The sequence below is a fragment of the Schizophyllum commune genome, assembly GCF_000143185.2.
Source record: "Schizophyllum commune H4-8 unplaced genomic scaffold SCHCOscaffold_2, whole genome shotgun sequence".
NCBI classification, from domain to species: domain Eukaryota; kingdom Fungi; phylum Basidiomycota; class Agaricomycetes; order Agaricales; family Schizophyllaceae; genus Schizophyllum; species Schizophyllum commune.
The window spans coordinates 1,219,218-1,246,835 of NW_026089539.1; the positions used below are offsets into that span (position 1 = coordinate 1,219,218).

At 57.7% G+C, this 27,618-nt stretch overlaps 10 protein-coding genes across 10 annotated transcripts; 6 read left to right on the top strand and 4 right to left on the bottom strand.

Moving 5' to 3' along the window:
- Positions 1-831: 831 nt before the first annotated feature.
- SCHCODRAFT_02596563 (uncharacterized protein) lies at positions 832-2,172 on the top strand (the record flags this gene model as incomplete). Its single annotated transcript, XM_003038790.1, has 2 exons — positions 832-1,044; positions 1,096-2,172. 2 exons carry the CDS (start codon positions 832-834, stop codon positions 2,170-2,172), a joined length of 1,290 nt encoding a protein of 429 aa, XP_003038836.1.
- Positions 2,173-2,765: 593 nt separating this feature from the next.
- SCHCODRAFT_02662754 (uncharacterized protein) lies at positions 2,766-3,516 on the top strand (the record flags this gene model as incomplete). The annotated part of the gene is made up of 2 exons (XM_003038789.1): positions 2,766-3,169; positions 3,222-3,516. The coding sequence occupies 2 exons, from the start codon at positions 2,766-2,768 to the stop codon at positions 3,514-3,516; spliced, it is 699 nt and encodes a 232-aa protein (XP_003038835.1).
- Positions 3,517-3,651: 135 nt separating this feature from the next.
- Positions 3,652-5,255, bottom strand: SCHCODRAFT_02610250 (uncharacterized protein). Its single transcript, XM_050344417.1, has 2 exons — positions 4,959-5,255; positions 3,652-4,904 (listed from the first exon to the last, which is right to left on the bottom strand). Exons 1-2 carry the CDS (start codon positions 5,103-5,105, stop codon positions 3,660-3,662), a joined length of 1,392 nt encoding a protein of 463 aa, XP_050202142.1. The 5' UTR covers positions 5,106-5,255; the 3' UTR covers positions 3,652-3,659.
- A 539-nt stretch (positions 5,256-5,794) lies between these two features.
- SCHCODRAFT_02488122 (uncharacterized protein) lies at positions 5,795-6,619 on the top strand (the record flags this gene model as incomplete). The annotated part of the gene is made up of 3 exons (XM_003038788.2): positions 5,795-6,034; positions 6,092-6,282; positions 6,334-6,619. 3 exons carry the CDS (start codon positions 5,795-5,797, stop codon positions 6,617-6,619), a joined length of 717 nt encoding a protein of 238 aa, XP_003038834.1.
- A 76-nt stretch (positions 6,620-6,695) lies between these two features.
- On the bottom strand, positions 6,696-8,657 carry SCHCODRAFT_02720935 (uncharacterized protein). Its single transcript, XM_003037453.3, has 2 exons — positions 8,579-8,657; positions 6,696-8,525 (listed from the first exon to the last, which is right to left on the bottom strand). The coding sequence occupies exons 1-2, from the start codon at positions 8,651-8,653 to the stop codon at positions 6,771-6,773; spliced, it is 1,830 nt and encodes a 609-aa protein (XP_003037499.1). The 5' UTR covers positions 8,654-8,657; the 3' UTR covers positions 6,696-6,770.
- Positions 8,658-9,365: 708 nt separating this feature from the next.
- SCHCODRAFT_02486801 (uncharacterized protein) lies at positions 9,366-14,757 on the top strand (the record flags this gene model as incomplete). The annotated part of the gene is made up of 9 exons (XM_003038787.1): positions 9,366-9,716; positions 9,767-10,318; positions 10,372-12,384; positions 12,442-12,505; positions 12,668-12,765; positions 13,135-13,288; positions 13,347-13,608; positions 13,658-14,348; positions 14,398-14,757. 9 exons carry the CDS (start codon positions 9,366-9,368, stop codon positions 14,755-14,757), a joined length of 4,545 nt encoding a protein of 1,514 aa, XP_003038833.1.
- Positions 14,758-15,837: 1,080 nt separating this feature from the next.
- Positions 15,838-19,858, bottom strand: SCHCODRAFT_02565065 (glycosyltransferase family 8 protein). The gene is made up of 5 exons (XM_050343799.1): positions 19,509-19,858; positions 19,330-19,359; positions 18,949-19,297; positions 16,153-18,897; positions 15,838-15,891 (listed from the first exon to the last, which is right to left on the bottom strand). The coding sequence occupies exons 1-4, from the start codon at positions 19,762-19,764 to the stop codon at positions 16,164-16,166; spliced, it is 3,369 nt and encodes a 1,122-aa protein (XP_050202143.1). The 5' UTR covers positions 19,765-19,858; the 3' UTR covers positions 15,838-15,891; positions 16,153-16,163.
- A 117-nt stretch (positions 19,859-19,975) lies between these two features.
- On the top strand, positions 19,976-22,871 carry SCHCODRAFT_02565068 (ABC1-domain-containing protein). Its single transcript, XM_003038786.2, has 4 exons — positions 19,976-20,925; positions 20,976-22,472; positions 22,525-22,601; positions 22,651-22,871. The coding sequence occupies exons 1-4, from the start codon at positions 20,368-20,370 to the stop codon at positions 22,667-22,669; spliced, it is 2,151 nt and encodes a 716-aa protein (XP_003038832.1). The 5' UTR covers positions 19,976-20,367; the 3' UTR covers positions 22,670-22,871.
- A 168-nt stretch (positions 22,872-23,039) lies between these two features.
- On the top strand, positions 23,040-24,003 carry SCHCODRAFT_02744136 (uncharacterized protein). Its single transcript, XM_003038785.2, has 3 exons — positions 23,040-23,155; positions 23,212-23,527; positions 23,579-24,003. The coding sequence occupies exons 1-3, from the start codon at positions 23,103-23,105 to the stop codon at positions 23,894-23,896; spliced, it is 687 nt and encodes a 228-aa protein (XP_003038831.1). The 5' UTR covers positions 23,040-23,102; the 3' UTR covers positions 23,897-24,003.
- Positions 24,004-25,371: 1,368 nt separating this feature from the next.
- SCHCODRAFT_02489147 (uncharacterized protein) lies at positions 25,372-27,327 on the bottom strand (the record flags this gene model as incomplete). The annotated part of the gene is made up of 4 exons (XM_003037451.2): positions 25,372-25,874; positions 25,926-26,500; positions 26,553-27,020; positions 27,071-27,327. 4 exons carry the CDS (start codon positions 27,325-27,327, stop codon positions 25,372-25,374), a joined length of 1,803 nt encoding a protein of 600 aa, XP_003037497.1.
- Positions 27,328-27,618: the final 291 nt, after the last annotated feature.

Genomic DNA, 27,618 nt, shown 5'->3' on the forward strand with positions numbered 1-27,618 from the left:
GTTGAACTTGCGCGCCGTCCTCTTCCTTGAATGGAGGCTGCCGCCGCCAAGTGAACGACCAGGGTACGCCCGCGTATCTTACCACCTCAGCTATCGCTGCAATTCCCCTTATCTCACGAGCGTGCGGACCTTTGGACGTAGACTGCTCTCGTCCTGCGCCTTCGAGTCATAACTTCGTGCTAGACGGCGGCCTCGACGGTCTGGTGTGCGCCCTCAGCGCCCTTCGACGTCGGGCCATGTCGTCTGCTCCTACCTTGGGCTTTAAAGATGACTCGGGAGGCTCGCAACGGTGACTCGTAGGCGTCGGGTACCTTGCGGGCGTGCTCGATTTTCACTGACAGTGCCTCCTTCTGGGCGAGGGTGGCCGTGGAGCACCTTCCAGGACGTATGCATCTGTGAGCTTGGATGGGTTTTCCATGGGTTCTTTTCGTGACGTCGGATGGGTCCGCAAAGGGGTGTTTTGTGCGTTCAGCATCGGAGTCCTTACAAATGCCATCAAAATGAACGACTTCCTCCATGTCCGAGAGCAAGTACATAGCAGACATAGCTGTCTTCCATACTTCAGACGAGTCTCTCGAAGTCGACAAGCAAGGAAGTTGCCGAGACGATGATGGCTGGAGGGGGTCCGGGGAATGATGCCAGCCACGTGCGGCTGGTTTATGAGCGCGGGGTAGAGTCAGGCCGCTTATCATCCTTTCTCTTCCTGCCGTCGGGCGTCGCTCGGCAACATTCGTGCTGAGTCGGACGCTGGTGCCTGCGCTCTCGGGGTATAAAGGTACGCGGGGAACGACCAAGATGTCCGCAATATTCGTCTTCTACCGTCTGTCGACAATGTCCTCTACGACCACCTCTAAGGTTATACTCCGCCCCCGCCCATACGACAAGTTCAGCGGGCGTCTCATGCTATTACCCTTGCTCCCCATCCGCAAGCCCCCCGTCCACCTACCATCGGAGGTGTGGGCACGGATACTGGACTACGTCCTGGACGACACGCGGGAGACGGCGGAAGCTTGGAATCTTCTGTTAGTGAACAAGGAGCTGAAGGTATGTCGTGTGCTGACTTCCTGTCGCAGCAAGCACTGATCAAGTCCCCAGGAAATCGCCCTCCCCCTTCTGTATCACACCATTCGCATATCCCATCTTTCGTCCCTCGACAAGCTATACAAACACCTGCACGAATGCGACGAGAAGTGGGACTCCATTCGGCGGATACCTTACTCGGCGCCCGGACGATGGGTGCAGGTCCTCGACCTTTCGCAGCTGGAGTTCACGGGGCGAGCGCAAGCCCTCAAGCTCGACTCGCTCCTGACCCAGCTCTTCCCGCTCCTTCCGCACCTCGCGAAGTTGAGCTTGAACCCCTCATTCGTCATGAGCCGACGACCTATACTGGCTCTGGCAGACCGATGGGAGTCGCAACACCTACGGTCCCTCTGCGGGATCACCTACGTCCCTTCTGCTACTGGCCAGGACGAGCCCATCCTCAAGTTGGTCGCATCGTGCCCCAACCTCGAGGAACTGGAAGTAATCGGCGGCGGTCCAGACCCCACCGAGCTCGACTTCGCCTCCAGCGTGGTTGATGAGTCCATCGTCAAGACCCTCAACCTCCCCCATCTCCACACACTTTCCCTGATCTCGCTCCACAACTCGACCCTCCTCATGTCCCTCCTGCAATCACCCCTCCCATCACTACGCAAGCTGACGGTCACGCCATACGACGACGTCCCCTTCCCCGCCTCCCTCGTGTCGCAGCTTATCTTCACGCACGGCAAGGAGCTCAAGTCTCTGCTGCTCTTCACCCCCAAGTCGTGGCCCACACGTCTCCACCCATCGCCCGTGGACCTGCTCAGCACGTGCCCACAGCTGCGGCACCTCTCCCTCGAGAATCCGCTGCCGGAGCTCCGTCTGGAGCCAGGCGCCACGCACCCGCTTCGGATGCTATCCATCCCTCGCCCGGCAAGTGACTGGTGGCCTGTATTGGAGAAGCTGCTCCCTCGCCTTCCTGAACTCTGCGTGCTGCGGATGCGGGATGTGCGCTGGCTTCGCAAGGGCGTTGCCGGGCGAGCGCAGGAGGCTGGTTTGCAGGGTCAGATGAAGGCTTGGGGCAAGCGGCTGGCGCGATATCACATCCAAGTCGTCGATGCTGATTGGAAGTTGATGCCGGATCGTGTGTGAAGGTAGGTGGCTTGGAGGAGTGCATATATCCATGCGGAAATGGTTGTACTGGCGGTCTAGGTGTAATTGTAGATATGTTGTAGTATAATACCAATGAACTTAGTAGTACAGTTGTTGCTCTAGCCTGGCCCGACTTTTGTTCGAGCGTGAGGTCTAGTGAGGTGCGTTCTTGCTTTGTATGGACCTAGGCAAGCAACACCGTTCTTACAACCCTGGTAGTTTCTTTGCACGAAGTCGCTCATGTTCGTTGGGCCATGACTGAGAGACCCTTTCATTGCCTTTGACGTGCTGCTTGTTGGACAAGGACAAGGCTCATTTCCAAAACCAGTCATTCGGCATATCCCGTTGCAACGTGCGGTGGCCTAATGGGGGTGGCCTATGACCATTCATACATACGGGGTTCGTGATTGTGCTTTGCTTCGGACTTCGCGCGCGCGTTGTTGTGACCCATGCAGGCCACACTTGACGGTATATAAGTAGCCGCCTACCTTCTGCCATCCAAACCACCTTCCCTCCCTTCGTCGTTCACCGGCACCTCTAACCACCCGCGCCACACAAGCTCAACCCTGCCACCCGCCACTATCCCCTCCGCCATGTCACTTCTGGAGATTTCCTGGGGCGACTACACCCAGAAGATGTGGTCCCTGGACAAGAGCGCCCGCGGCCACCCGCAGCATCTCACCGCCGGCTACATGCGCCCCATAAAAGGCAGCGAGCGGAAGCGCCACCCACGCGTATACGTCGCGGAGTACGGCGCCGCCGGGTCCATCGAGCTCACGCCTGTCGTGATGAAGTTTGCTTGGAATGACGCCGAGCGCACGGCGCTCGATAGGGAGTACAGGTTGTACGCGCAGGAGTTGCATCCTTTGCAAGGACGCGTCGTTCCGAATGTGTATGGCTACTTCGACGGCCGAGATGCGAAGAACGGACAGGCCTGCAGTGTGCTGGTGATGCAGTATTGCTCTGGCGGACCTGTATATCGCACAGATTTCCATCGGTAAGCCTGTGCCACATATGTGCCACTAATGTTAACTGATAAATGTTGTTAGCCCAGATATGCAAGCAATTCTGGCCCAGATATTGAGCAGAAATGTCAGCGTGAACGAGCTACTGAGCGAGGATCACTTCGTCCTCACGAAAGAGGGCGACATTCGCGTTGTTGGCTTTGCGAGCGCCAAGACGGTCGACCGCTCTGCCGCAACCCGCCAGCGGCGGCCTTCGAACGCACTCCCTTACGGAGTGGCCACCATCCCGTCACATCATACCACGAAAGACCCGGGGTTTGGACGCTTCGCGAGCCCTATGCCTCACGGGTACCCTGTCTACGGCAACACTGGTCCGTAGAGAAGCGATATCTGCACAGGGAATGTAGAATCAAGGACGGACTCACCATTTGAAGAACCGCTCACATCACGCATCATATAGCTAATACCTCACCGCATTATACGGATTGTACATACTCACTGTATCTTATTAGCATGACCGCTCTATAGACCATCCATAACTTGCCCGTCAGCGAACGGATCTCTCAAAGCCTCGGTCTCTGAAAACTCTCGTATGACCTCCATCCTCGAGCATAGGTGATCCGCGCCCTCCTCGACCGCCGCGGGAGTGATACCAACCACACGCAACGGGTATCCTGCATCCCTTCGCAAGTCCAGCATCCCGCAAAGCCGCTCCCAATCCATTGACGGCGACGACACCTCCACCACCCCCAGATTCGGCATCCGCTGCCCCTCCGGCGTCCTTGCCAGCATATCCGCAAGCACCTCCCCGCCCCTGCAGACGTTGACCAGGGTGAGATGGCGCACGGTCGCGAGGACGCTGTGCAGGTGGCCGCAGATGCGGAGAGCTTCGCAGCCGCGCCAGGGTGGATTGTCGCAACGGTGGTGTTTGTAGTGTTTGGTGGCGATGGTGAGCGAGCGAAGCATGGGTTGCTCGGGGATGGCGAGGTCCTCGAAGGACACGGGCGCGTCGCTAAGGAAGCCCTCCAGATCCTTTCTCTCCCGCGCGTACAAGGTGATGTGCTCGAGCATCGGCGCGCACAGGACGGCGGGCCAAAAAGAAGTGCTGCGCCGACGACCGACGACCTGCGTGAGTCGACGCAGACGGGGTGCCTCGATGGTGTCCATTCCGTACGCGGATGTGTTCACTGGAATTAGCTGACCGTGAACGAAGATTTCCGTGAGGTTATGGACGACGTCCAAGGCGCTATGGAGGCATGCTGACGCTACTGTCGTCGGATATGGTGTAATTTTCAACGATGCCGTGTTTTCGGGAATGTGCAGAGGAAAGACGTCGAGCGCGCCGGACAGCTGGATGTGTACATGCGTCAGGCTCGGCGTGCCACCAGCGAACACGGTCATAGGCATCAAAGCCTGCTGAACGGCCAAAGGAGGCGTGTGGAAGTTGAGCGTAAACTTCAAGTATAGCAGTTCGGGCGCAGCAAGGTCACGAAGGAAGGCCGCGATGCGATGGAGGCCTTCTACCGTCCTTCCGTCAATGGCAAGGTAACGAACTCTGCCAATATGGGGTAGAAGGAAGGGCAAGAAGGCGTCGGCGTCGTCAGAATCGGTCAGCCGAACGTCGAGCGGGCACGCGCCGGAGCGTGTCAGGTATGCGCGCATGCGGCTGAGCGGATGGCGTGGGCGCGCGCGAGGGTGTTGTATTGTGACGCACGTCCACAACATCGGCGTTGCCAGAAGCACGCTCCGCCATCGTCGGCATACTTGCTTGGGGAACTCTCAGCCTCGGACGCTCGTTCGCTTTGACGGGCGGACGCGTACCTCAAGCGTCACCAGCACCAGCTCCGCGCTTCCCTGAACGCTCTTCACGGTCGTGTCGAATATATCTGCGAGGAGTTCGTTGGGGAGGCCGTAGATGGCTGCCTCACTAAGCTCGAGCTGCTGCTGCTGCTGGAACCCCATGGACATCGTGTCGCGTGTTGGCGTGGTGGTGGCGGGGATAGGGGAAGAGACAGATGACCAGCACCGCACAGGTCGCCTTTATATGCTCGGTGAAGCGAAGTTGGCGCCTGTCTGATGCTCCCGTTCCGAGATAAATACCGCCTCGACTGCGACGGTTCTAGTCATGAAATTACATACTGATCCATTCGTCGTCCGAGTCGCTCTACCGGAGCGGAGAAGAGAGGTCGTCAACATCCCAGCAAAGCACCTGCAACGGAAGCATCGAGCCGAAAAGACCTCGCAAACTAGGAAGACTCAGGGAAGGGTCCTGGGCACCAGCGAGGTTGGGAAGGAGTCTTGGAGTGCAAACGGACGAAGGGAAAAGGAGCAGCAAGGAATCAAAAAAAGGTCTGAGGATGAGCAGAAAAACAATGCCGAGATCGTCGTGCAGGCACAATCCGAGTCGGCTGTGCCGTCAACGAGTCCCAAGTTGACGCCCATTGACAATTTCGGAGTCAAATGATCTCTTGTTTTTTGTGACATGTTCAATTTGATGGAAGTCACGTGGTGTGACTTGACGCGGTTGCCACGCGGAGCTCGACGCGTTCGCAAGTTGTCGTCCACCATCGCTCGTGCGTTGTCGTGCATCTCCTCCAGCCGACACAGGCGAGCTCCTCGAGAAAATGGCTATGTCAGTCGTCGACTCAAACGTCCGCATGGGCACCCTTGTCCCGAGTCGAACCTGTAATTCGTGTCGAACCGTCATCGACGACCCGTCCTACCAGTACAAGGCCTGCACGAAATGTCTTGAGAAGGGCCGCGCGTATGGCAAGAGGTACAAGGAAAAGAAGAAGCAAGAGAAGGAGCAGCGCGATGCCTTGCAGCTCTCAGCCGCCACCTCCGGTAAACTCACTAAAGTCAAGAGCGAACCGAAGGCGAAGATAGTACTCTCGGCGGTCAGTGTCGTATCACGAGGCTAGATCATGACTATGCGCTAAATGAGTAACATACAGCGCCACGAACCGCTTGCATCGGAATACTGCAACGCGCACGAACTCTTCGCTTGGATCAAGCGGACGCATATACCCCGGCGACCATTGACGTTCGAGGGGTGCTATCGCATCGTCGACATCGACCAAAACCATGCAGCCCGCGTCATTGAAGTAGCTCAGAAGCTGCGCGACGAAACGAGCGTCTCATTTGCGTAAGAAACACCCTAACTGCTTGTCGGACATCCGGCCTGACCCTCAACCAGCCTCAAACCCTTCAAGCGTGCGACGAACCCACAATCCACCAGGTTCACCTCGAGATACCGATGTCTATGCGGCAAGCGAGAAGGGGACACGTCCTCAGTTTCGGCACCTCAGGCTGGGAAGCCAAAGCTGAACGGCACTGGCAACCTAAAGGCGTGGATATCCCAGGCCAAAGCCTCTACGGACTGTGGTGGGGAGGTCAGTATCGCCGTTTGCAAGGATTCCTCCCATAAAATCCTGCCTGGGCAGAGGATAACGATAACCATTACGCATGATACTGAGCCATAGGACGTCGCTGTATTGTCCCGTACTTACTTTACTTTCTTGGTGCTGCTTATGCACTAGCCTACGCGGAGCCTTCGTCATGTTCGTACTGCTAGCGATCGCTGCTCCGGCTACTTGCATCACATTAGACAACTATTTTACGACCACCCTCGCATTATTCATCATCGGAGAATACCATATCTTGCTCGCCCTCGTCTGGACTATCTGGCTGCGATGAAGGCTCGATATATACAGCCTTCAGGAAGTGGGGAAAGCCATATCGCTCGAAATACGGCCGCAAAGAAAAGGCTGGGGAGAATGGAGCTGCTTCGGGTGTTTGAAGCTGCGACGCCAACGAGGTTTCCATCGGAGGCGGAGCTGGGGCCTTGTCGAGGGATTCATGAGTGTGAGGTGCAGCGCTCTCATCTCGCTGGACGTCAGCCCGTGCGGTATTCGCAGATCGCGAGATGCGCGTGTCCTCCACTGCCGACAGTGGTTGGGTCTGCGAAGGCACAGGCGGCGGGGTCGAAGGAAGAGGCAGAGGAGACAGTAAATCAGGTAGCGGCGGAGGCGAAGGCGGTAGACCAGGGGGAGGTAATGGCGGCGGAGAACCTGGCGGAGGAGGTGGAGGAGAACCTGGAGGCAGCGGTGGCGGTAAGCCCGACGGTGGCTGAGGTAGTGGAGCATCCCATGAGCAAGGCGGAGGCGGCAATCCATCGAACAGAGGAAGGGTAAATCCATTGTAGACGCTGAGGTGGTCCGACGAGAATAGGTCGGGAGGGTACTTCGCCCATCGGCGAGGCGCTTGGGACGACTTGGGTACAGAAGGCGCGCGTACGTCCTCTTTGTCTTGCGCCGGTTCAGAGGTGTCTTCCGACGAGGGCAAGGTGAAGCTGACGCCCTCCACGCCTTCGTCATGATGAACAGCGAAAGACTCATCGGCTTGAAACTCCTCAGGTTCAGTGTCCCCTTCGATGATAGCGCGCACACGCTCGCGAGGGTCCTCAGCGCTATACCATCCCGGAGGATAGCCCCAAATCATCATGTTCTCCAGCCAAGGCTGCCCATCGTTCCCAAGTGCCTCGCGCAGACCCTCGCTCCGCACCTCGCCCGGCTGAAACTCGTCCAACCAGCCCAGCCGTTGACTCCGCCACTCCTCGACCACCCAAAGTCGCCCGCCAGAGCCCGACGCACTCGCGTTCCCGCGGTAAAAGTCGTGCATCTGGCGTGACAGCGCGACGAGCGGGCGCGAGATGGGATCGGGGCAGGCGGCGAGGATGTGTTCGGGGGAGCCGCAGTTGAAGCAGCGCGAGCGGGATGGGTGGGCATTTGAGTGAGAGGGGAGGGCATTCGAGTGGGAGGGGTGGGGGTCTATAGCGTCCTCGTCCTCTTCCCCCAGCACCTCGTCCGTCACGCGCTCGTAGACACCGCGGAAAGTATACCCCGGCTCGCCGGGGAAGTCTTGTTCGAAGTAGAGGCAGTGCGACGGGACAAGCTTCAACTGCTCTTCTATGTGCTCTTTGAGTCGGCGTCTGTATTCGTCGTTGCCGCCGCCTGTTCCTCCTGCCTCCCCTGCGCGGCTTGCTCCTGCTTCCACCTCTCCAGCGCCTCGGTCACCGTCTGCGCGTCCCATCTTCCCTTCGCTACCTCCTTTCCGTCGATGTGCAGCGCGGGGATCCAGTACACATACTTCCGCTTCCAGGACTCCTGGCCGGGAGCCTGGATATTGATTGTCTCGAGCTCGAAGTCGTGCTGGGGGGCGCATGTTAGATCGAGTAGGGATGCTGATGGCTGGAGGAGGAAGTGGTGGCAGGGAAAAGTGGCGGCAGGCAAAGGGGAAGCGGTAGGAGGGAAAGTAAAAGTGGTGGCAGGCAAAGTCGGATGGAAGGCTCACAGTTTTCCGTACTTGTGCAAGCTCGGCCTTTGCGATCTGGGCAAGAGGTCAGCGCGAAAGGTCCTCGCCATCGGGAGTATAGGACATACATCGCAAAGCGAGCAATTTGGACCGCTGAAGAGTCGAAGACGAGGGATGCGCGCCGCTGCTGCTCGAGCTGCCATGACAAGATGAGGTCACGCCACGTGCGACTCAGACAAGGGTGATTGCCGATCCGAAGAACAATGGACGCGTCTCAGTGTGCCATTTCGGGCAAGCCTTGTTTTCTACCCACGTCCTTCACAAGACGTTGCGCAACGTCTATGCATCCAACCATGTAAAGTCTATTGATGTGCAACGCGCTGAAGTCTATAAGGAGAGTGGGTACCATACAGTCAGATCAGCTATCTACATAGCGGACAAACTGCACGACAAAGTACACGAAAATGGCGGGTATACACACATACGTTGCGCTAAAAGAACTGCAGGAGGGGAAGTACGGAAACACTGCTGTCGACGGAACACGTCAAGGATATGTAATGCATAAGTAGCCAGAGCGAACCGAAGAGTGAGACCCAGTCAAAACGTGTTCTGACGCAGTCAAGCCAGATAAGGCCAGATGTGACAGATGTAACGGCGATATGACCCAATATGACCGTCGTCACACCTGCGCACCTTCCGTCTTACCATAACTTACCGCATCGCAATGGCAAGCCACGCCCTGAAACTGATTAGTCTAAGTGCGAGACTCGGCTTGTTTCCGAATGCGAAAATCGCCCGTGTGATTTCTTTCGAAAGTTCTCACTGGCGACTGGAGAACTTCCTGAATAAGCCGAAGTTCGGCAACTCACATCTCCTCGAAATCATCCTCACCAATTTCTATTGTGCTTCCCCACTATGTCGGGCAAGGAAATCTGCCATTGTTCACTCAGATGTGGTGGGCCCAACGGTCCGGGGCGTGCGTATACACGGAGAGTCGTGAACCGACATCGCAAACGAGAGCAGGAGCATCAAGCTCGCCTTCTCCTCGCCTCGACAAGCTTGTACAACGAGCAGCTACTTCGAGTGCCCCACGCAGGCTCGACACACAAGCGACGGGCCGATTCCGCATCGGAGAGCACAAGGAAGCGCGCACGTACCGACATCTCGGGCGACAAAGTCCCGGGCACTGACGACGACGCAAATGCGCCCGGTGGTGATCCAGGAGAAGACGATGGTGATCCACTTGAGACAGAGGAGAATGAAGAGGTGAGAGAATCTGACGACTTCCACTTGACTGAGCTCACCAACTCGGACAGGACGAAGTCGAGGGTGGTGCAAGAACTGCTCCGGCGGAGGACTCGGAGGACTCGGCGTCTCGAGTCGATGTTCCTCAAGAAGGCCCTCCACCGCTGCAAGGTAGAGAGCCTTCCTCGCCACCGCGAGACTCTGCGGTAGAGCGAGACTCCCCGGTTGCAACTGAGAGTCTTGAACTCGAGGACGAGGACGACACTCGAGCAGGGGCCGAAAGAGAGGATTCGCGCGATATTGACCCTCCGGACGAGCTTCTGGACGCAGATACTCCCGCCCCCCGCTTCAACCCTGTGCTTGACGACCTCAAAATCTCGCAAAACTTCATCGAACTGCTTCAGCATGCGACGCTCGATAGCGATGTGGAGCCCCTACCCGAGGACGTCATACAGCAACTTCGGAATCCTCCACTGCACACTCTGACGGTGGACGATCCCGACCAGAGATACTCGCTGGACCTCTTCTTCGCGCTCACTGACGCCTCTGTGGACGCATACAATGACTCTCGCGCCGCTTACCTGCGCCGCCATCCTGAAGGCAATATTCTCTCGTTTTACGAGGTATGTTGGTCATTCTCTGTGTTTACCTGATGGCGCTAACTCTGGGGATTTAGGTGAAGAAGCTAGTCCGTGAGTTGAGCGGCATTATTGAGGTCAAGCGCGATATGTGCGATAACTCGTGCATTGGGTATACGGGCCCCTATCGCGATCTCGAGTTCTGCCCGTATTGTGGGGAGCGGCGCTACGAGCTCACTCCGGCAAGCGGCAAAGGATCGCGCACTAAGCGTCCTCGGAAACAGTTCACAACAATTCTTCTCGGCCCTCAGCTTCAGGCGCAGCGACGTGGCCCGGAGACCTCGCGGCTGATGCAGTATCGCGAGCGTTGTACGGCTGCTGTCCTCGATGAGCTGAATGCGAACAACGGCGTCAAGGTCTCTCCCTTCAGCGACTACATCGATGGCGCGGAATACCTCGAGGCAGTACAGGATGGACGGATAACACCTGACGACAGCGTGGTTGTCCTATCCATGGATGGCGCTATGCTCTACCGCAACAAGGCATCGGATTGCTGGATTTACATCTGGCTTCTGATGAACCTCGACGTCGATGTGCGGTACAAAAAGCGCTTCGTCTGCATCGGCGGCACAATTCCAGGACCTAACAAGATTCGGAATGCGGACAGCTTCCTCTTCATGGGGCTGTACCACCTGGCCGCTATTCAGAAGGAGGGTCTCGTCGTATGGGATGCAGCGACCGGACGCGTCTTCCGAGACCATCCGTTCCTGTATTTGGCGACTGCCGATGGGCCTGCGATGGCTTACCTGAACGGCTTCGTTGGACATCACGGGCGCATCCACTGCCGCTTTTATTGTCCAATCATCGGGCGGCACAAAATCGGCGGCCCCCATTACTATCCCGCACGTCTTCGTCCGCACCATTATCGTGTTCCTGGCTGCGACCATCCCGATGTCGACATTCGAGAGCTGCTCAACGAGCATACGACGGAGCGCGCCACTGCGCGCTACCTTAGAAATCTCGAGACCGTCGTCAACTCCCCCAACATGACGCGCTATGAAAGGAACCGCCTCGAGACTGGCATTGTCAAGCCCTCGATCTTCAGCGGCTTGCCTCCCAAGCATAACTTGGGCGTCCCAGCTATGTTTGGTGGCGATGTGATGCATCTCGCAACTCTCAACATCCCCGACCTGTACATCTCGTTGTGGCGCGCCACGATCGAGTGCGACACACGAACCGACAACAAGGCGACCTGGCCTTTTGCAATTTTCCAGAGCCCGGCGAAGTGGAAGGCGCATGGACAGATGGTTGCAGACGCCATCCCGTACACTCCGGGATCCTTCGACCGCCCTTCACGCAACATCGCGGAGAAGCTTACCAGTGGCTACAAGTCCTGGGAGTTTCTGCTGTACTTCTACGGCCATTGCCCTTGCTTGCTCTTTGGAGATCTTCCGGAGGCCTACTATGTTCAGTTTTGCAAGCTGGTTCGCGCCACTCGGGTCGACATGGAGGTCAAAATATCGGTCGAATTATTGCGCGAGTCTGACGAGCTCACGTGTGAGCAATCAGATGAGTACGAAAATCTGTACGTTCAGCGCCGCGCAGATCGCCTGCACTTTGTCCGTGCCAGCGTCCATGCACCCTCGCACATGCCTCGCGAGACGCAGCGCTTGGGGCCCAGCATGCTCTACTCTCAGTATACAATGGAGCGGACAATTGGAAACCTCGGAGAGGAGATCAAGCAACATTCAAACCCCTATGCGAACCTCTCCGAGCGCGCGATCCGCAGGTGCCAAATCAACGCTATTAAGGCCCTACTTCCCGACATCGAGCCTGCACAGCCGAGTTTCCCTCGACGAGCCCACATCCTGCACGAAGGGAAGTATGCCCTTCTCCCTCGGCGGGACAGGCTTGCTAGGCCGGTCACGCGCGCAGAGGCCCTCGCTCTACAGCGCTTTCTTGAAGCGCAAGGAGATCGTACACCTGTAGGTGACGCTCTGAAAGTGCGTCGCTGGGCAAGGCTTCGACTTCCTAACGGGCAAACTGCGCGCTCGCGGTGGAAGGAGGAGGCGATGGATCCTAAGCATGTCCGCATGTCTCGCAATGTTAAGGTACGTCTCGGAATCTTTTGTGAGCTACTTCGAGTGCCTTACTTACTTTTTGCACAGTTCATGGCCAGCGAAGGCCAGCGTTTTGCCGAGGTTCACTATTATGTGCTTATTCCAGTGCACGGTGAGCTGCGCGGTGTGGCAATATGCTCGCTATATGGCCTCCCTCATCAGGGAATATACAATCTTTCCTCCAAGACATATGTCACTATGCAGCATCACAGGGACACGAAAGTAGTTGCTATCGATGCTCGAAGTATTCTTTCTGTTGTTTTACTCGCCCCAGACCAGCGGTACCCCTTGTTTTTCCAGGACGAGACAGCAAGAGATCGGTACTACCTAGTGGAGCGACCTGGTCTTGGCATTTTGGAGAAGATTGGCTATGTATACAATGACTCTCGCGATTCGGAAGACGAAGATGATGATGAAGCTTGAATATATATATATATACCTTGCTGTTCTGCCTCTTCCCCTATAGTCTATGTTTCTCTCACATTTGCAATCAAGCTATAGTACCATGTAGTGTTGGTTTTGAGCATCTAACAAGTAGGATCTGTCCCGGACGAAGAACCCCAGCGTTGACCTTGGAAATCGAACTTGTCACGTGTTGTCCATCACGAGCACGTGATGCATGCCTCCGGCGGCGCAAGGAAATTTCTCGACATTCCGTTTCCTCCCATACCTTCACTAAGACGACGATAACGCGTAAACGCACTGCACTCGACGCGAACTGCTCTCGGACACTTTTACTAGCATGTAAGGGTTTCCCAAATGGGGGCGTACTCGCGAGTCGCCTTTGGCCAAGAGCTTACGTGTACGCAGGATGTTCGCAAATCCTTCCCTTCGCTCGGATACGCCCATGTCCAATGCATCCTCTTCAGACTACACAGACGGTCTGATGGCCCAGGTGGGATCAGCAATACATTGCAAGCAAGCATTAGCCAGACTCACATACTCCTTGGCAGACTTCCCAAGCACCGACCGTTGGGATCACACAATGTCACGGCCATCGCTTCCCTCGCCCGCCCCGCTTCACATGGGGAACATGCAGCTCGAGCTGGCCATGCAGCCGTCTTCGTCCTTGTTGTCGCAGGGTCTGCATTCCAGCATCTCGACGTCTGGTTACGATGTGAGGATGTTGCTGCAGCGCATCAAAGAGCTGGAGGCACAACAGGCTCTACTCACGCAGCGGGTGCACGAGCTCCAGGGCGAGCTCACAGGGTCCAAGTAAGTATCAGGCTTTCAATGCAGATGTGCCCAAGCTCACCATTCTCAGAGCAGCGTACAACGCGCTGCTCGAACGCCTGCCTTCGGAAGGTTCCCCCATCATTCCGGGCGAAAACACCTCGCGTGTACGCTCTGGACCACTCTCTACGTTAGCTGAAGCTGCCCTTCGCGCGGTCCACAATCCTCCCCGCATCATCACCCTGAATCGCAAGGACTACCGTCGCATCCATTTCTGGTATTGGTCCGAGTTCTCGGCTCGGATGAAAGGCCAGTTAGATGTCACGCCATTGGGGCCGGAAGAGGAGGAGGAGGAGTCGCCGGGGGCGTACAGATTCCTCGAAGATGAGGCGGGACACTGCGTTGAGGAAAGGAAGCTCATTACCATGCGCGAGGTACTGTACTCCCTGTGGCACACTCTGCTGCAGGTTCCTGGCCTACTACCAGAGAAGTGGGGGAAGGCCAGCTTCGAGGTCAAGATGTATGTTTGGGCTACAATGGAGGAGGCCTTCGTGGAGTTACGCTTCTGCGATGGGCATTGGAAGGCGCAAAGGCTCGCGACATTGAACTACCCGTGGTGGTATCGCAAGCATGTACGACGCGCTAACGCACGCAGCACCAGCGACGAGAGCAGTTGTAAGCTGGAAGGAGGAGGGGGGCACGTCCGAAAGAGCGAGGGGAAGCGTAGCGCTGCAGACGCAGCACTCGAGTCCGAGCAGGTCACGAAGAAGCCGAAGAATAAGGTATGTCCAAGTTACTTCTTTGCAGCTCATCGTGCTGATGCTCCCGAAGTTCAAGTCAATCTTCCCCTCATGCTCAAGCAAGAAGACATCCGCTCGCTCGCCTCTCTCGACCGTCACAAGTGCTGTGACGTCGACGTCGACAGCAGCAAGCGACGCCACGGCATCATCTCAGCTCTCGACCACCACCATCATCACCGACACGAACTCCCCACCGTCCCCTGCCGCCCCCAGTATCCTTCATGGCGCTTCAGGCTCGTCTTCCAGCGCTGCAACGCCCGAAGCAACCGTTGTCGAGAGCACCGGCGAGCAGGTCCAACAGCACGCGACCGGCGCATCCAGCGATCGGGCTCAGGAGGCTTCACCGGATGCGAGCGGGCACATAGAGAGCGTATATCCGGTGCGTGAATGATCTTTCCAATGATGCTCTATGACTTAACATTGTATTGAAGGAATCAGCATCTTCACTTCGAGACGAGGCGCAAGCCGATCGCGCAGCCAACCCGATCGCGGCGCGACTTTCTCCACCTCCCGCGGAGGAGGCCGTCAATCCCCCATCCACTTCGACAGTCGCGCCCACCTCCAGCGCGTCGACCACCATATCTTCTTCGGATCGCGCTTCCCCATCGTTCGCCTACCCATCGGTTACCATTCCCGCTACAGGAAACAAGTCGGACTCCATATCCGCGGCCAAATCCACCCCCACGGCCCCGCCTAGCGCGACATCGGTCGCCCTCAACACCCCTCAGGATACGGCTGACTCTCCAAGTGACGCAAGCGCGACTGCGACGACCTCCACGACCTCGGCAGGGGCGAGCGGCAATTCCAAGACGACTACTTCCCGTCGTGCCGCAGCCAGTAGGGGAAAAACAGTGACCCCATAGTGAGTCCCTTGTTCCTCGAGCTTGTCGTCTGCTTACACACAACCCACTAGCATGCTCTGCCGTCAGAACTTCGAGTGCGCACACCCAGGAGTCGACAAGAAGAACATGACTGTGTTGTTCAAGGCACACTGGAAGCAGATGGACACGAACGAGAAGGAGGTATAGCTATCTTCGTGATGTGTGTACGTCTTCTGACTTGTCTGCAGGAGTGGCAGAAGCGGGCGCGTCTGGCGAATGAGTCACATGCTCAGGTATGCCATGTCTCGTCCTCCGTGGTGGAAGCATCTCACCGCTTTTCGTAGGCTGCTCAAGCAGTTGAGACTGCTTGAAGCATCGGTTTGCTGGGCAGCGGTATGCCCGCAGGTGATCGATGCACGTAGACGCGTCGGATTTTTGTTCAATGAGGTCATATAAGGTTCCAGATGTGGCTCGAAGTAGCAGCTTATAGCAATATAGTGTTATAGACTCGTCGGACTGCAGCGTGCAGAATATGACCCAATTGAGCTGAGAAGAAGTGGAACGAAATCCAGCGTGTTTTTCGGCAACAAAACGGAGGTACGATTCAGTCACAATCGGCTCGTTCACATCAGAAAGAAAGTTGCCAGAGGGCACGTTTGCTCGAGCTAGATAGTACCACGTCGCACACTTGAGTTCCGTCACATCTGGCTCGACCGCGTCAGAACACGTTTTGACTGGGAGTGAGAGCTCGAGTCGAATGAGAAACTTGAAGCTGAGAAAGCTGAACGAGAAGGACCATTGCGAGAAGAAGCCAGAAATTACAGCGAGGAGGAACGGAAATCTGATGCCTGAGGGAGAAATGCGTGACGATGTACATACACGACCAGTCCAGATAGAAATATGCGTAAGGCAAAGAGGAGCGGCAGAAACCCACAGCCAGAGGAATAAGGAGGAACAACATTCACATCACCGTGATTTACCGAGGAGAGGCAGCGTTCGCCTCATCCTCCCACGAACCCATCCGGAGGAAGCGTGCAAGCACCTCTTCCGACCCGCGCTTGAACAGGTCAACACCACGCGCCGGGTCGAATACACGAGCGGCCTTCTTTGCAGTGGGTGCCCCAATCGGGTGACCCTCAGGCGGGGACACAGGTCCGATGGACGAGGGCGGAGACGTGATGTTCGACTCGTTCGACACCTGGCGCGACATACTAGCGGAGGCGGTAGGCGTAGACCCGACAGAGGCAGGCGGCGACGTCGTCTTGATACGGCTGACGGTGCGCGACGTGGGCGGGCTGGTCTGCGTTACAGGAGACTGGCGGCGAGGAGGGGTCGTGCTGGAACCAACGGCGGGGCGAACGGGAGGGGAGGTCTGAGCGGGTTTCATGGCGCGCTTGGACGCATTCGTCGTCGGGTAGGCGAACTCGCGGGGCGACACCAAAGGCGAAGTACGCCTCTCGGTCTGACCGTTCATTGGCGATAAACCCAGGCCACCAGCATCGCTCACCGAAGCGGCTGGCAGCAGTGCAGGCCCACGCGCACGCTGCGCCTTCTTCTCCTGGAGGACCGGCGGGGGAGCAACGACTGCGACTTGCACGGCCACCGTCTTCGTTTCCACCGTATCCGTCTGCACCCCAAACGACCTGTACTGCTTCCTTTTGCTTTGGAAGCTGTGGCTCGACGACACTGACGATGCGCTCCTCGAGCGCCTCGAGGAAGACGATCGCGAACCATGATCCGAGCTATACGCCCGCGGTCGCGGCTGGACATCATCGTCCTCGCTGTCCTCTTCGTCATCCCCGTCTACGGCGCTCATATCAGACCGCTCCTCCAACTTCCTGCGCCATCCCTGCTCGTCAAAGGGCGATACAGGGCGTGCGCGCGCTACAGGCGGCGGCGGGCGCAGCTTGTCCGCGTACTTCTGGATGCTCGGAACCGTGTCCCACGCATTCGCAAATGCCAGCGTCCTCGGCAATCCATGCACCGGCGGCGACGCCCTCGGCGTCCTGTCGCTATCCGACGCGCGACTCGGGGTATCCCACACCCTCGTCGGGGATGTCGTCTGCACCGCAGGCACGCCTGGCGCAGGCTGTTGGGCTTCAGGTTCAGGCTCGACTTCTGGAAGCGGGATCTTGAACTCGGACGGCGAGGGCGACTCGCCGTGCGGGAACACGCGCCCCGGTTTGGCGCGCGGTTTCTCCTCCCAAGGGAAGACGGGTTTGACCTTGTGCCTATCAGGGTGCTCGTCCTCACCCGTCACGCGACGGTAGTGCCCTTGGAGCTGGAGCTCGACAGGAATCTCCGGCGGCGGGGGTGGAGAAAACAGCCCACGGCTATCTGCCGGAGGGCTCACAGCGGCAGCGGCAGCGGGTGCACCGGGAGACGGCGTCTTGTTGAGTATGTGCGGGGGTTGCGGAGCCGAGTCCCAAGCGTTCGGGAAGTAGGTGTCCGTCGGGAATGCGTTCGCGGTCGGTGGGACGTTGGGTGGTGGTTCGCGAGCAGGGTTCCAGAGCAACTTAGGCGGGGATGGTGGGCGCGGTGGCTCCGAAGAGCGACGGCGCTCGTGCTGCTGCATATCCTGCCCCTGCCATTGCTGAGGCTGAGGAGCTGACGATGACTGATGACCAACAGGATGCTGATGGTGTTGCTGCTGCTGCTGGTCGTGACCTGCTCCGTGATCGCGATGTTCATGTCGGGCTTGCTCGTGATGCCCTTGCGTTTGATCATGAGGTGTATGCTGGCCATCGTGACTTCGCTCGTGGTATACCTCATCGGGGTGCGCCTGCTCGTACTGGTACTCCTTGCGCTGCTGCTCGTACTGCCGGAACTCGTGTTGATATCGTTGAATAGGGTCCGTAGGCGGCTCAACAAAGTACGGTTGCTGCAATTGATGCTGTCCAGGCGCCTGGTCCTCGGGCTGGGAAGAAGGTTGCCCTTGTTGCGACGATTGTGAAGGTGCGTTATCAAACAGGAGAGAATGACCAGGCTCATATTGCTGTGTTGGAGGCGCGAAGATATTGCTGGAGTAGGAGCCTTGACGAGAGGGACCGGGAGTGACTTTCGGCAGCGACACAGTCGATAAGCGAGGACTTGACGGAACTTCACTGGGTGCAGGCGTCGGCGATGTCTGGGTAGGGGTACCACCGGGGGATGAGCGAGAAGGGGGGCCAGGATAAGACGGATGGCCGGGTTGCTGGGCCAATTCAATGGCGTGCTTGATAGGCGAGGAAGTACTATCAGAGGGCTGAGGTGGCGGACGCATGAGGTCAATACGACCGTCGAGTGGCATACTCCTGTATTCGCCACCTTGTCTAGGACCTTCCGGTGGCGGGACTCCAGCAGCATTAAGACCTTCGATAGCAAGGCGACGGAGTTGATCAAGCCCCAGCGCACCGCCCGCCTTCACGGCGGGAGTAGATGCCAAGTCCTTGTCACCAGTACCGGCCTGCGCATCCCAAGAAGCGACATATTTGCGCACTTCGAATTGGGATGTCGTCGCAGGGGTTTCCGCGCGGTAGTGCCTATCGTAGACAGCATACCAGCGATCAACCAGCGCATCGTAGTCGTACGCGCGCTTGAGACCCGGGTCCGTGTCAGGCTGGCGGCCCACAAACGGGTGCCTATATGCGAGGTTGTTCCATGGCTTGTGCGGGCCGATGAAGTGGATGGCAGAGATCTGGGAGCCATACCGCTCGTACGCAGGAGCGTACCTGCATATATGCGCAGTTAGATACGATCATCAAAGGCGGTCGATAACGCACGTATATGCGGCTGTCGGCGTAGTATTATACGTGAAGCTAAGCCGGTTCCAGTTCTCGCCTCGCCATTCGTTCAGCAGGCCCTGATCGCCGCCGTCCCAAGAGCCTTTCGACTTGAGCAGCTCGCGCAGCTCGTTGAATTTGTCCTCGCCAGGAGAGAAGACAAGTACGCCAGAGTTAAATATATCCGGCCAGCCTACGTCCGGGACCGCAGAGAATTCGTGGGGGAGAGCGAAGAGATGAGAGAGCGGACGAACGGGGAGGACATCGGCATCGAGGAATATTATCTTCTCGTACTGGGTGAGGCGGAATATATGCAGCTTTGTAAGGACAGTGTTGAGATCCGGGCGACCTATGAGGCAGGTGATCAGCGACGGCACATACCCAGAGGCATTTCCAAGCTCAAGGGCTCCACTGTGGCGAGTCAGCTGGATCGACGCGTCAAGACGCGCCGAGTATAGCGAAAGACGCCCAGAATACGGAGGGGTGACGGATGTGCCGGCTCATGCGGGGCCCCAATCCATCGAAGCGCGTTCTGAGGCGGGTTGGAAGGAATCGCTCACCAAGCAGCCTTAGGCCCTTGTCGTCTTCCTGCTCAATGATCTCGACGCCGACAACGACGTTGAAGGCGCCCCTGAGAGCCTTGATCGTGGACACATCGACGGTTTCTGGAGTGACAAGGCAGACGGTCTGAAAGTGTTCATGGGGTTCGTGCGCTTCCTTGGGATGGAGGTCGGCGATGGCGGCGACCTGGGCGAGTGCGCCGGGAAGGTATCGGTCGGAGGTGACTAGGGTAACGAATGCATTCGGGGCGGCCATAGGCGCAGCGCGAGAGGCGCCGGCGGGGGAGGGCGGATGTGGGGGTTCGGGGAAGAGATGCAAATTTGAATTTGTTGCGTTTATTCATTCACTTTACGTTTCCGTCAAATTTCTGCCCATCAACAAACGCGTCGCCGCGCCAAAGGCGGGACCACAGCATGGAATGCGGACAGAAGACGGCGGTCTGAGCCTTCTGAGAGGTTGTTTGGGTGTTCTGGATTCCATACATGTCCTCCTAACACGACATCAAACGTCAATGGCACCCTATGAGCATTCAGGCAGAAGAGCACAAGACATGGGGGAGAAGAGCGCGGAGTTGGATTCACGAAAGGCGAGCGAGCAGATTGCCCCGAGGACGAGTTAGGCGGGAGAGAGGAGAGTGCGTCGCGACGGCCGACGTGCGCGCCAGGCACGCCCGTAAGCGCTCGTTCTGCGAGGGGAAGAGCGGGAGTGCGCCGGGCGTGACGTCACCTACTATTACCGCACGTGAATTTTGTCTTCTTGTCTTCGCGATTGACCGTCGAGTCCGACGTCGGCCTCAACGAGCCCACGACCGCGCCCTCGCAAAATGCATAGCGAGTGCTGCTAGCCAACAGACTCCCCATGGCATTCCGGCTCACATTCGTCCTCCGGGGCCTCGGCAAACAGCATCCGAGCATACGCTTCTCGACCTTCCGGCATGGTTCATCATCATCGTCCTCCTCGAAGCAATGGACGCGATACCCGTCGTTCTTCATCCCCGCTCCCGTCCGACGATACTCACTCTTAAAGACCGCACTATGGGTCGTCCCCTTGACCACCGGACTCGCCCTCCACTTCGCCCCTCGACCCAAGTCGACCGTGCCCAACTTCTTCGCGTCTCCCGGCCTCATCCCCTGCCGTCCCGCGAACGAACTTCCGGATGTTCCCCCGCGGAGACGGAAGCGGGAGATACTCAAGGAGCGTGTACTCCGGTTCTGGCTGGAGTACATCTGGGAACCCATCCTGACAGCGAAGCGCTTCGTATACCTCTGCTGCCTCTTCGTCCCGGTCATCATCACTTCCCCTATGCTCTTGGTGGGCGACCCCGACAAGAAGTTGATGGACGAGCGATGGGGAGCTGTTTGGTGGTATGACTTGCTGGTCTACATGATGGAGGCAGCGGGCCCGACGTTCATAAAGGTGCGTTCAAGCGCTCCGTACTTACCCAATCGGCGCTAACTTGACTCCAGCTCGCACAATGGGCTGCCTCCCGTCGCGACCTCTTCCCCATCCTTCTGTGCGAGCGCATGGGCTCTATGCACTCTAACGCCCACCCTCACCCACTGTCGCATACGGTGGCTGAGATCGAGGCAGTCTTCGATCGCCCCTTCGACGAAATATTCGAGGAGTTTGACGAGACGCCCATCGGCGCCGGTGCCATTGCTCAGGTGTACCGCGCCACGCTCAAGAACGGCCTCGTCCCCCCGTCGTACATTGCGCGCCGCCGCCAAGCCAAGACCGCCCCCGTCGCCGCCATCACCCCGGTCATTCCCCCATCCGTTTTACCTATAGAGGACGACTTGCCCGTCGCGCCCGCCACCGCGGTCGCCATCAAGATTTTGCATCCTAGAGTAGAGAAGACCATCACCCGGGACCTTACGATCATGACGTTCTTTGCCAACATAATCAACTGGCTGCCTGGCATGGAGTGGATATCGCTGCCGGAGGAGGTGCAGGTGTTTGGCGGGATGATGTTCCAGCAGATAGACTTGCGGCACGAAGCGGACAATCTCTTGACGTTCGAGAACAACTTCGCCCCAAGGAATCTTTCTGTGTCGTTCCCTCGCCCACTTAGCGAATGGTCGACTCGGGAGTTGCTAGTAGAGGAGTACGTGAAGGCTATCCCGCTGGAGACATTCTTGAAGAATGGTGGTGGGCCGTTCGACGCTATACTGGCGACGAGCGGTCTCGACACCTTCTTGAACATGCTCCTGCTCGATAACTTCGTGCACTCTGACTTGCATCCCGGCAACATCATGGTCCGCTTCAACAAGCCCCTATCCGGCCGTACACTCATGGTCAACGCCTTCAATCGACTACTACGACAATACTTCCCCTCCCTTGCACCTCCACATCCTATCGCAGCTGTCGAGCCTAACGCCGACTCCGACCGCATCGTCAACCAGCTTCGCTCCGTCGCCAGCTCTCCTCGCGAATGGCACGCCGCGCTCAACGACCTGAACACCGAGGGCTACATACCAGAGCTCATCTTCCTTGACGCCGGCCTCGTCACTACGCTGAACGCGAAGAATAGGCAGAACTTCCTCGACCTCTTCCGCGCGGTCGCCGAGTTCGACGGTTATCGCACAGGTCAACTCATGATTGAGCGCTGTCGCACGCCGCACCTCGCGATCGACCCGGAGACGTTCGCGCTAAAGATGCAGCACATCGTGCTGAGCGTCAAGCGCAAGACGTTCTCGCTGGGGCAGATCAAGATCAGCGACATCCTGACGGAGGTGCTGAAGGCAGTCCGACAGCACCACGTCAAGATGGAGGGCGACTTTGTGAACACGGTCATCTCGATCTTGCTGTTGGAGGGTATTGGGAGGCAGTTGAATCCGGAGTTAGATTTGTTCAAGGGTGCATTGCCGATTTTGAGGCAATTGGGCGGGCAGATGGCTCGTGCGGATGGGCCTGGGTTGTCGACGAGGGATTTGCCGTCTAGTAATCTGGCGGCTTTGTTGAAGGTGCGCTCTTTTGCCTATTAGTCTCGATGCCCGTCTTCTCATCGGCATGCAGGTCTGGGTTTGGCTTGAGGCGCGCGAGTTCATCTCGTCTGCGATCGTCAACGCGGACGAGATGATAAAATACGACTGGTGAGATCCTCCTTCCCTTGCTGGACCTCATTTGACGACCATCATCCAGGCTCACGCCCAACGCCTAATTGTGTTGTGTATCATAGACATGCATGGACAGAACTACATACTCACGAATAATGAGGATTCTGGCGGCTCTCGCTCAACGTCACTCGCGCTGCGACTCCTCATAAGGACGCGTACCCGTCGCGTAACTTCGCGCACTTGCATCGATGTGTCCTCCATCGTTCAGCTCCATCCAGTCACCATTCCAAGCTGTCAATCCCGCTGCTAACCATATCAGAATCATTCTGCGCATTGTTGGCGCGCACTGCCGTTGGGCTCGATGACGGGACGGTGGGGTGACAGGTGGGTGACGCGGTTGTCGTCATGAAAGTACGCGTGATGTCATCGGATGGCGGGCAAAGACGCAGCTCATATATAACGGCGCGCCTGCCATTTCCTCCCCTTCACTTTGCTTTCGAACCATCATCCATCACTCACACGACCAACACAATCAACATGTCTACTGAAACCGGAAAGATCTTCAACGTCCAGGAGCCCACTGGCGCCGAGTGAGTTTCTCGCTTCCTGGATGTGCTGTGTCGCGTACTAACCACATACATCCTAGAGCTGCCAAGCTTCAAACCACCGCTGCCCACGCGCAGGTCGAGGCAGGCAGCCCGGCAGCCGCCAGACAGGTCGAGAAGACCGCCGACCAGACCCAGCACGTTGCTGAGTCCGCCGCGACCGCCGCGAAGTCGATCGGCAGCAGCTTGACCGGCGACGTTGGCGGCGGCACGACGCGTCTCGAACAGGAGGCTAGCGCGAAGACGAACGCAGCTGTCGCCTCGGGCCAGCAGAATGTCGCCGCAGCGAAGGAGGCTGGCGCAGGATACGTTAGCGCGGCCAAGGACTACGTCAACGCTGCTGTGGAAGTAGCGCAGGTATGTGCTCAAGATCAAGTTCCATCGCTTAGGCTCTGACCTTCCCTCCAGAATTACATCCCCGAGTCCCTCGGCGGTCACGCACCGACACTCCAGGCCGGCGCACAGGCTGCGGCCACCGACGCCGGCAAGGTCCTCTCCGCCGCTCAACAGCAGGTCCAACCTGGCATCGAGAAGGCCCGCGAGTTCGCCTCGCAAGGCTTCGCTAGCCAGGCGTCCGCTGCCGCCGACGCCACCACCGACCCGACGCCACCTGCCTCGTCTACCGGCATCCCCGCGACGAGCGCACCGTTGCAATCCGGCGCGCACGTCGTCGACACTCCGTATCCGCCGGGCGAGCCGGTGAAGGCTGGCGCAGTTGCGAAGTAGAGGACTGGATGGAAGGAATGTAATTTTGTTTCATAATCAGGGGATACCCAAGTGTACTTTGTAGTGTACTGCTGCCGATCTAATGCACGATCTTGCACCCGCAAATGTCGAGTCCGAATTTGCGAAAGCCGTAGCATGTCGCTCACGACAGCCTTTCCTTCCTCTGATGCCCTCTGACCACTTCCTGCCTCGTCCATATACGTTCGCTGTCACTGTCGTTGAAGAATGAAGCCAAGGAAACAGCGCAGAAGTTCCATTGTTATAGACACCATAGAACATAGATACACAATGAGGTAAATATCGCCTGGGGGTAAAAGTACATTGAGGTTAGATGCGCAGCATGGACATAGCAAGAAAGCAAGATAGCGTGAACGAAGTAGGAGGGGGAAGAGGAAGACGAATTAGTGCCGTTCGAAGAAGAGGGTTTGGTTGTACAGAGGGAAGAAATGGAAGACGGAGCGAGAAGGAAGTAGTAGTACAGAGTGAGGAGAAATTAGTAGCGCTTGAAGTCGATATCAATACTTCAGTAGTCCTGCAGGAGGACTTGAGTGTGTGCGAAGGTTCCGAGGTAAAGTCAATGAGCCAAAGACGGCGAGGATAACGACGCAGAGAAATGTCAGAAGCGAAATGGCAGATAGAAGACGATGAGTGCGCGTCGTCCCCAGCCACGGGTACCAACAGATACGCGTGTGAGGTGGAGTTGGTAATGGATGGCGTCGTATGCGGGGCCAATGAAGCAGGCACACGAAAGCAGACAACTTGGTAGATGGGATGGCGATGTCGAGCACAAGGGTGGCGGAGACGGCTCGCACACCCGGGCTGGTGGGGATATGTAAGTGGGGGATTGTTGGGTAGGCGTTTGCACTGCCGCCTACAAAGGATGGTCAGCGAGGATGGAGATAGAAGGCCTATCCGACTTACAGGGAACGAGAAAGTCCCTATCGGTCAGAAGGGGTAGAGGATGGGGAGTGGGGATGGAACGCTAGTCGGCGCTGTCACCTGGAATTAGCGGTCAGTAAGAGTGAGAGGAAGAACGCGTGCACTCCAACTCACAGGGAACGGAAAAACCCTGGCCTTGAACGAGGTAGATGGGGTAGGAATGGGTAGCAGTGCGCCGCTGCGTTCTCCTGAAGGAACGGTAAGTCAGGGTGAAGGGCGATAGCGTATTCGACTTACAGGAATGCGAAGATCCCGGGCCGTCAAGAGGGGTTGACGTGAATGGAATGATTCAGACGTGAGGTGGTGCACCTAAATCATCGGTCAGCAAAGGTGAATGGAGAACGTGCGCATCCGACTCACAGGGTGAGGGAAGAGCCCGAACGGTTCGTGGGGTGAGTGAGGTGGGGAGTATTGAAAGGGGGAAGGCTCTTTGGGCGGTGTCGGCGGAGGACACGGGCGACCAGGTGTCGTTGGAGGCAGTTGGGAGGTAATGGTGAAACCCGGACCACTTCGCAATGATTGGAGGTGATCATCGCCTAGACTTTGACGCGTTTGGCAGCGGGCAAGTCTTTCGATGGGCACGCATCGTCCTCATCAAGAGAACGCTTGCGGCTAGGCGATGGCAGGTCGTCCACCATCCGCGGCGGGCTGGGCATCTGAGCAGTCAACGCCCACTCCCACTCAGGTGGAGAGGGCGCAGCGTCGATAGGGAGTTGCTGGAGATCCGCTCCGAGCATGAACAGGGGATCGTCGAGGTGGTTGTAGTTGTACCAGTCGCCGGCGAGACCAGACGAGGTGTAATCGGGGCACATGAGGGGCGCGTAGGTACCGTCGATCGGTGCGCAGGTACTGTCGAATGCGGAGGGGAGTTGGGGGTAGATGGAGTCGAATTCGTGCGCGTCGCACAGGGATGGGAGAGAAGAGAAGTCGGTGTTGGTGGATGATGGGGTGGAGCACAACGTCGGCAGAGACAGGTCCACCGTCTCGGACGGGGAAGCCACGTCTTCGTGGACATCGATCGGGCTCAGGTTGCTCTCGCCTGGAGAAGCACGGTCAATAAGGGTAGGAATTGAAGGCATGTCCAACTCACATGGAAGCGAAGGTCCCTCGCCGGCAAAGGGGTTAACGGGGTTGATGATGACATCGGACGCGGGAAGGTCAATCGAGCATGTTGACGCCTCCTGCACACCTGAGGTGTCGATGGCGAATAAGGACGACCAGACGTCGTCGTCCCAGGGCGATGGGGTAGGGACAAGAGGAGTGGACGCACTCCGCGACAGTTGCGGAGGAGCCTCGCTACGAACGCGACGAGCAGCCGATGGCGGCTTGCGCGTCGAACTGGTCTTCGCGCCCGAGTGCGAGGCTGCACGAGGACGAGCGCGTGGGTCATTCCAGACAGGAAGCAGGTGAGGGCGCTTGGCCTCGCGAGCATCGTCGTCGGAACGCGTGCGCTTGAGGGAATTCTTTGGGGAGGGCGACGACAGCGAGGGCTCGCCAAACTTAGGAGTAGAGGACACGCTGCTCGCAAGCGACAGGGTTGGCGGCGCGGCGTCGTGCGCAGTCGGGGGTGGAGGAGCAGACGGGACCCGTTTGCGGCGGGCGCTTACGACCTTCCTCTCACGAGACACATCGGATGTCGACGTTGTGTGTGGCGTAGAAGCCGACCTGCGTCAGTTAGTAAGTACGAGATATACACATAAGAGTGGCTCAGACGCACCTTCTACGTTTGTGCTCCTGGCCATCGTGGTCGGCAGGCCCGTCCAGTTTCCGCTTCTTACTCGGCGCATTCGACGCGACGGCCACGGAAGACGGCTGGTGTTCTTGAAGCAGGTTCATCAGCGTTACGCTGGGGTACTGCTCTTCGCTATACATCGAGCGGGTGTTGGCTTCGATTTCGGCAAAGCGGAGCTCGAGGTCAGGCTCGAGTGGCTGGCGAGTATCGCGCTCGGGCCAGAACTTGGAGGCAGCCTCGACGATGAGGACTTGCGAGCGTTGAAAGCGAGTAGCGCGTAGGTTGGACCAGCCGATACGCTGGCGAGCTGTCACGAACCAGGCTGTGATGGACTTGATGTCGGAGCTGCTCTGCCTGGCGAGGTCTTCGCGTTCTTCGCGAGTGGGATACGGGTTGTGCAAGTGGTTCAGAAGCCACTTGTAGCATGCGTCAATACGCTTCGGTGGGCACGTTCTGTGGACCTTGAGTACTGGTAGAATACATGTATGCAACGGTGAGCATACCTTGGAGAGCGCGAGGCCGGAGCACTTTCAGGCTGCGACGGCTTCGGCTTGGTGACGCGAGGCGGCACGTAGATTTTGGGGAGGTCGACGCGGAGGTTCTCGAAGGCCTTCTCAATCGCTTGTCGTCGCTCGTAAGAAGTGTTATCGGGGTGCTTGGTCGCGTTGTCGGCGAGGAAGCTCTGAAAGGCAGTGACGCTGGACAACATAGTATTCGCAGCAGCGGAAGGGCCAAGGGGCTTCGCTAAGGACGAGGCCATGGTGGTTGGGGACAAGGTGGGGGAAGGAAGGCAGCGGTCACGTCACCTTAAGGCTACAACGCTGTCGTGAGCGGCGAGATTGAGCCAGCATTGTTCGACTATAACGGAAGTGTCACGGTCTACTTCTCCATCAGCGCGTGTACGGCAGTTGCCGCTTAGGACGTCCGCACACCGGCAGGGGACGGCAGTATTATGCCAAGCCTGCCATGCATAGCACTCGATTGTTTTGTAGGTTTTTGTAGACAGTTGTGGCCCAGCAGCTTGCAAATACTGTACCGGCAGGAGCCATTT

Bases quoted from the DNA above. Each gene is read 5' to 3' on its own strand.
- SCHCODRAFT_02720935 (XM_003037453.3), bottom strand. From the start codon at position 8,653: ATGGCAGCTCGAGCAGCAGCGGCGCGCATCCCTCGTCTTCGACTCTTC. The intron at 8,526-8,578 runs GTATGTCCTATA...CCTCTTGCCCAG, and splicing joins CAAATTGCTCGCTTTGCGAT to ATCGCAAAGGCCGAGCTTGC.
- SCHCODRAFT_02565065 (XM_050343799.1), bottom strand. From the start codon at position 19,764: ATGGCCGCCCCGAATGCATTCGTTACCCTAGTCACCTCCGACCGATAC. The intron at 19,360-19,508 runs GTGAGCGATTCC...GACTCGCCACAG, and splicing joins CAAGGGCCTAAGGCTGCTTG to TGGAGCCCTTGAGCTTGGAA. The intron at 18,898-18,948 runs GTGCGTTATCGA...GCATATATGCAG, and splicing joins ACGCCGACAGCCGCATATAC to GTACGCTCCTGCGTACGAGC.
- SCHCODRAFT_02610250 (XM_050344417.1), bottom strand. From the start codon at position 5,105: ATGTCCATGGGGTTCCAGCAGCAGCAGCAGCTCGAGCTTAGTGAGGCA. The intron at 4,905-4,958 runs GTACGCGTCCGC...GAGTTCCCCAAG, and splicing joins TGGTGCTGGTGACGCTTGAG to CAAGTATGCCGACGATGGCG.
- SCHCODRAFT_02744136 (XM_003038785.2), top strand. From the start codon at position 23,103: ATGTCTACTGAAACCGGAAAGATCTTCAACGTCCAGGAGCCCACTGGC. The intron at 23,156-23,211 runs GTGAGTTTCTCG...CATACATCCTAG, and splicing joins CAGGAGCCCACTGGCGCCGA to AGCTGCCAAGCTTCAAACCA. The intron at 23,528-23,578 runs GTATGTGCTCAA...CCTTCCCTCCAG, and splicing joins CTGCTGTGGAAGTAGCGCAG to AATTACATCCCCGAGTCCCT.
- SCHCODRAFT_02565068 (XM_003038786.2), top strand. From the start codon at position 20,368: ATGGCATTCCGGCTCACATTCGTCCTCCGGGGCCTCGGCAAACAGCAT. The intron at 20,926-20,975 runs GTGCGTTCAAGC...ACTTGACTCCAG, and splicing joins CGGGCCCGACGTTCATAAAG to CTCGCACAATGGGCTGCCTC. The intron at 22,473-22,524 runs GTGCGCTCTTTT...ATCGGCATGCAG, and splicing joins ATCTGGCGGCTTTGTTGAAG to GTCTGGGTTTGGCTTGAGGC.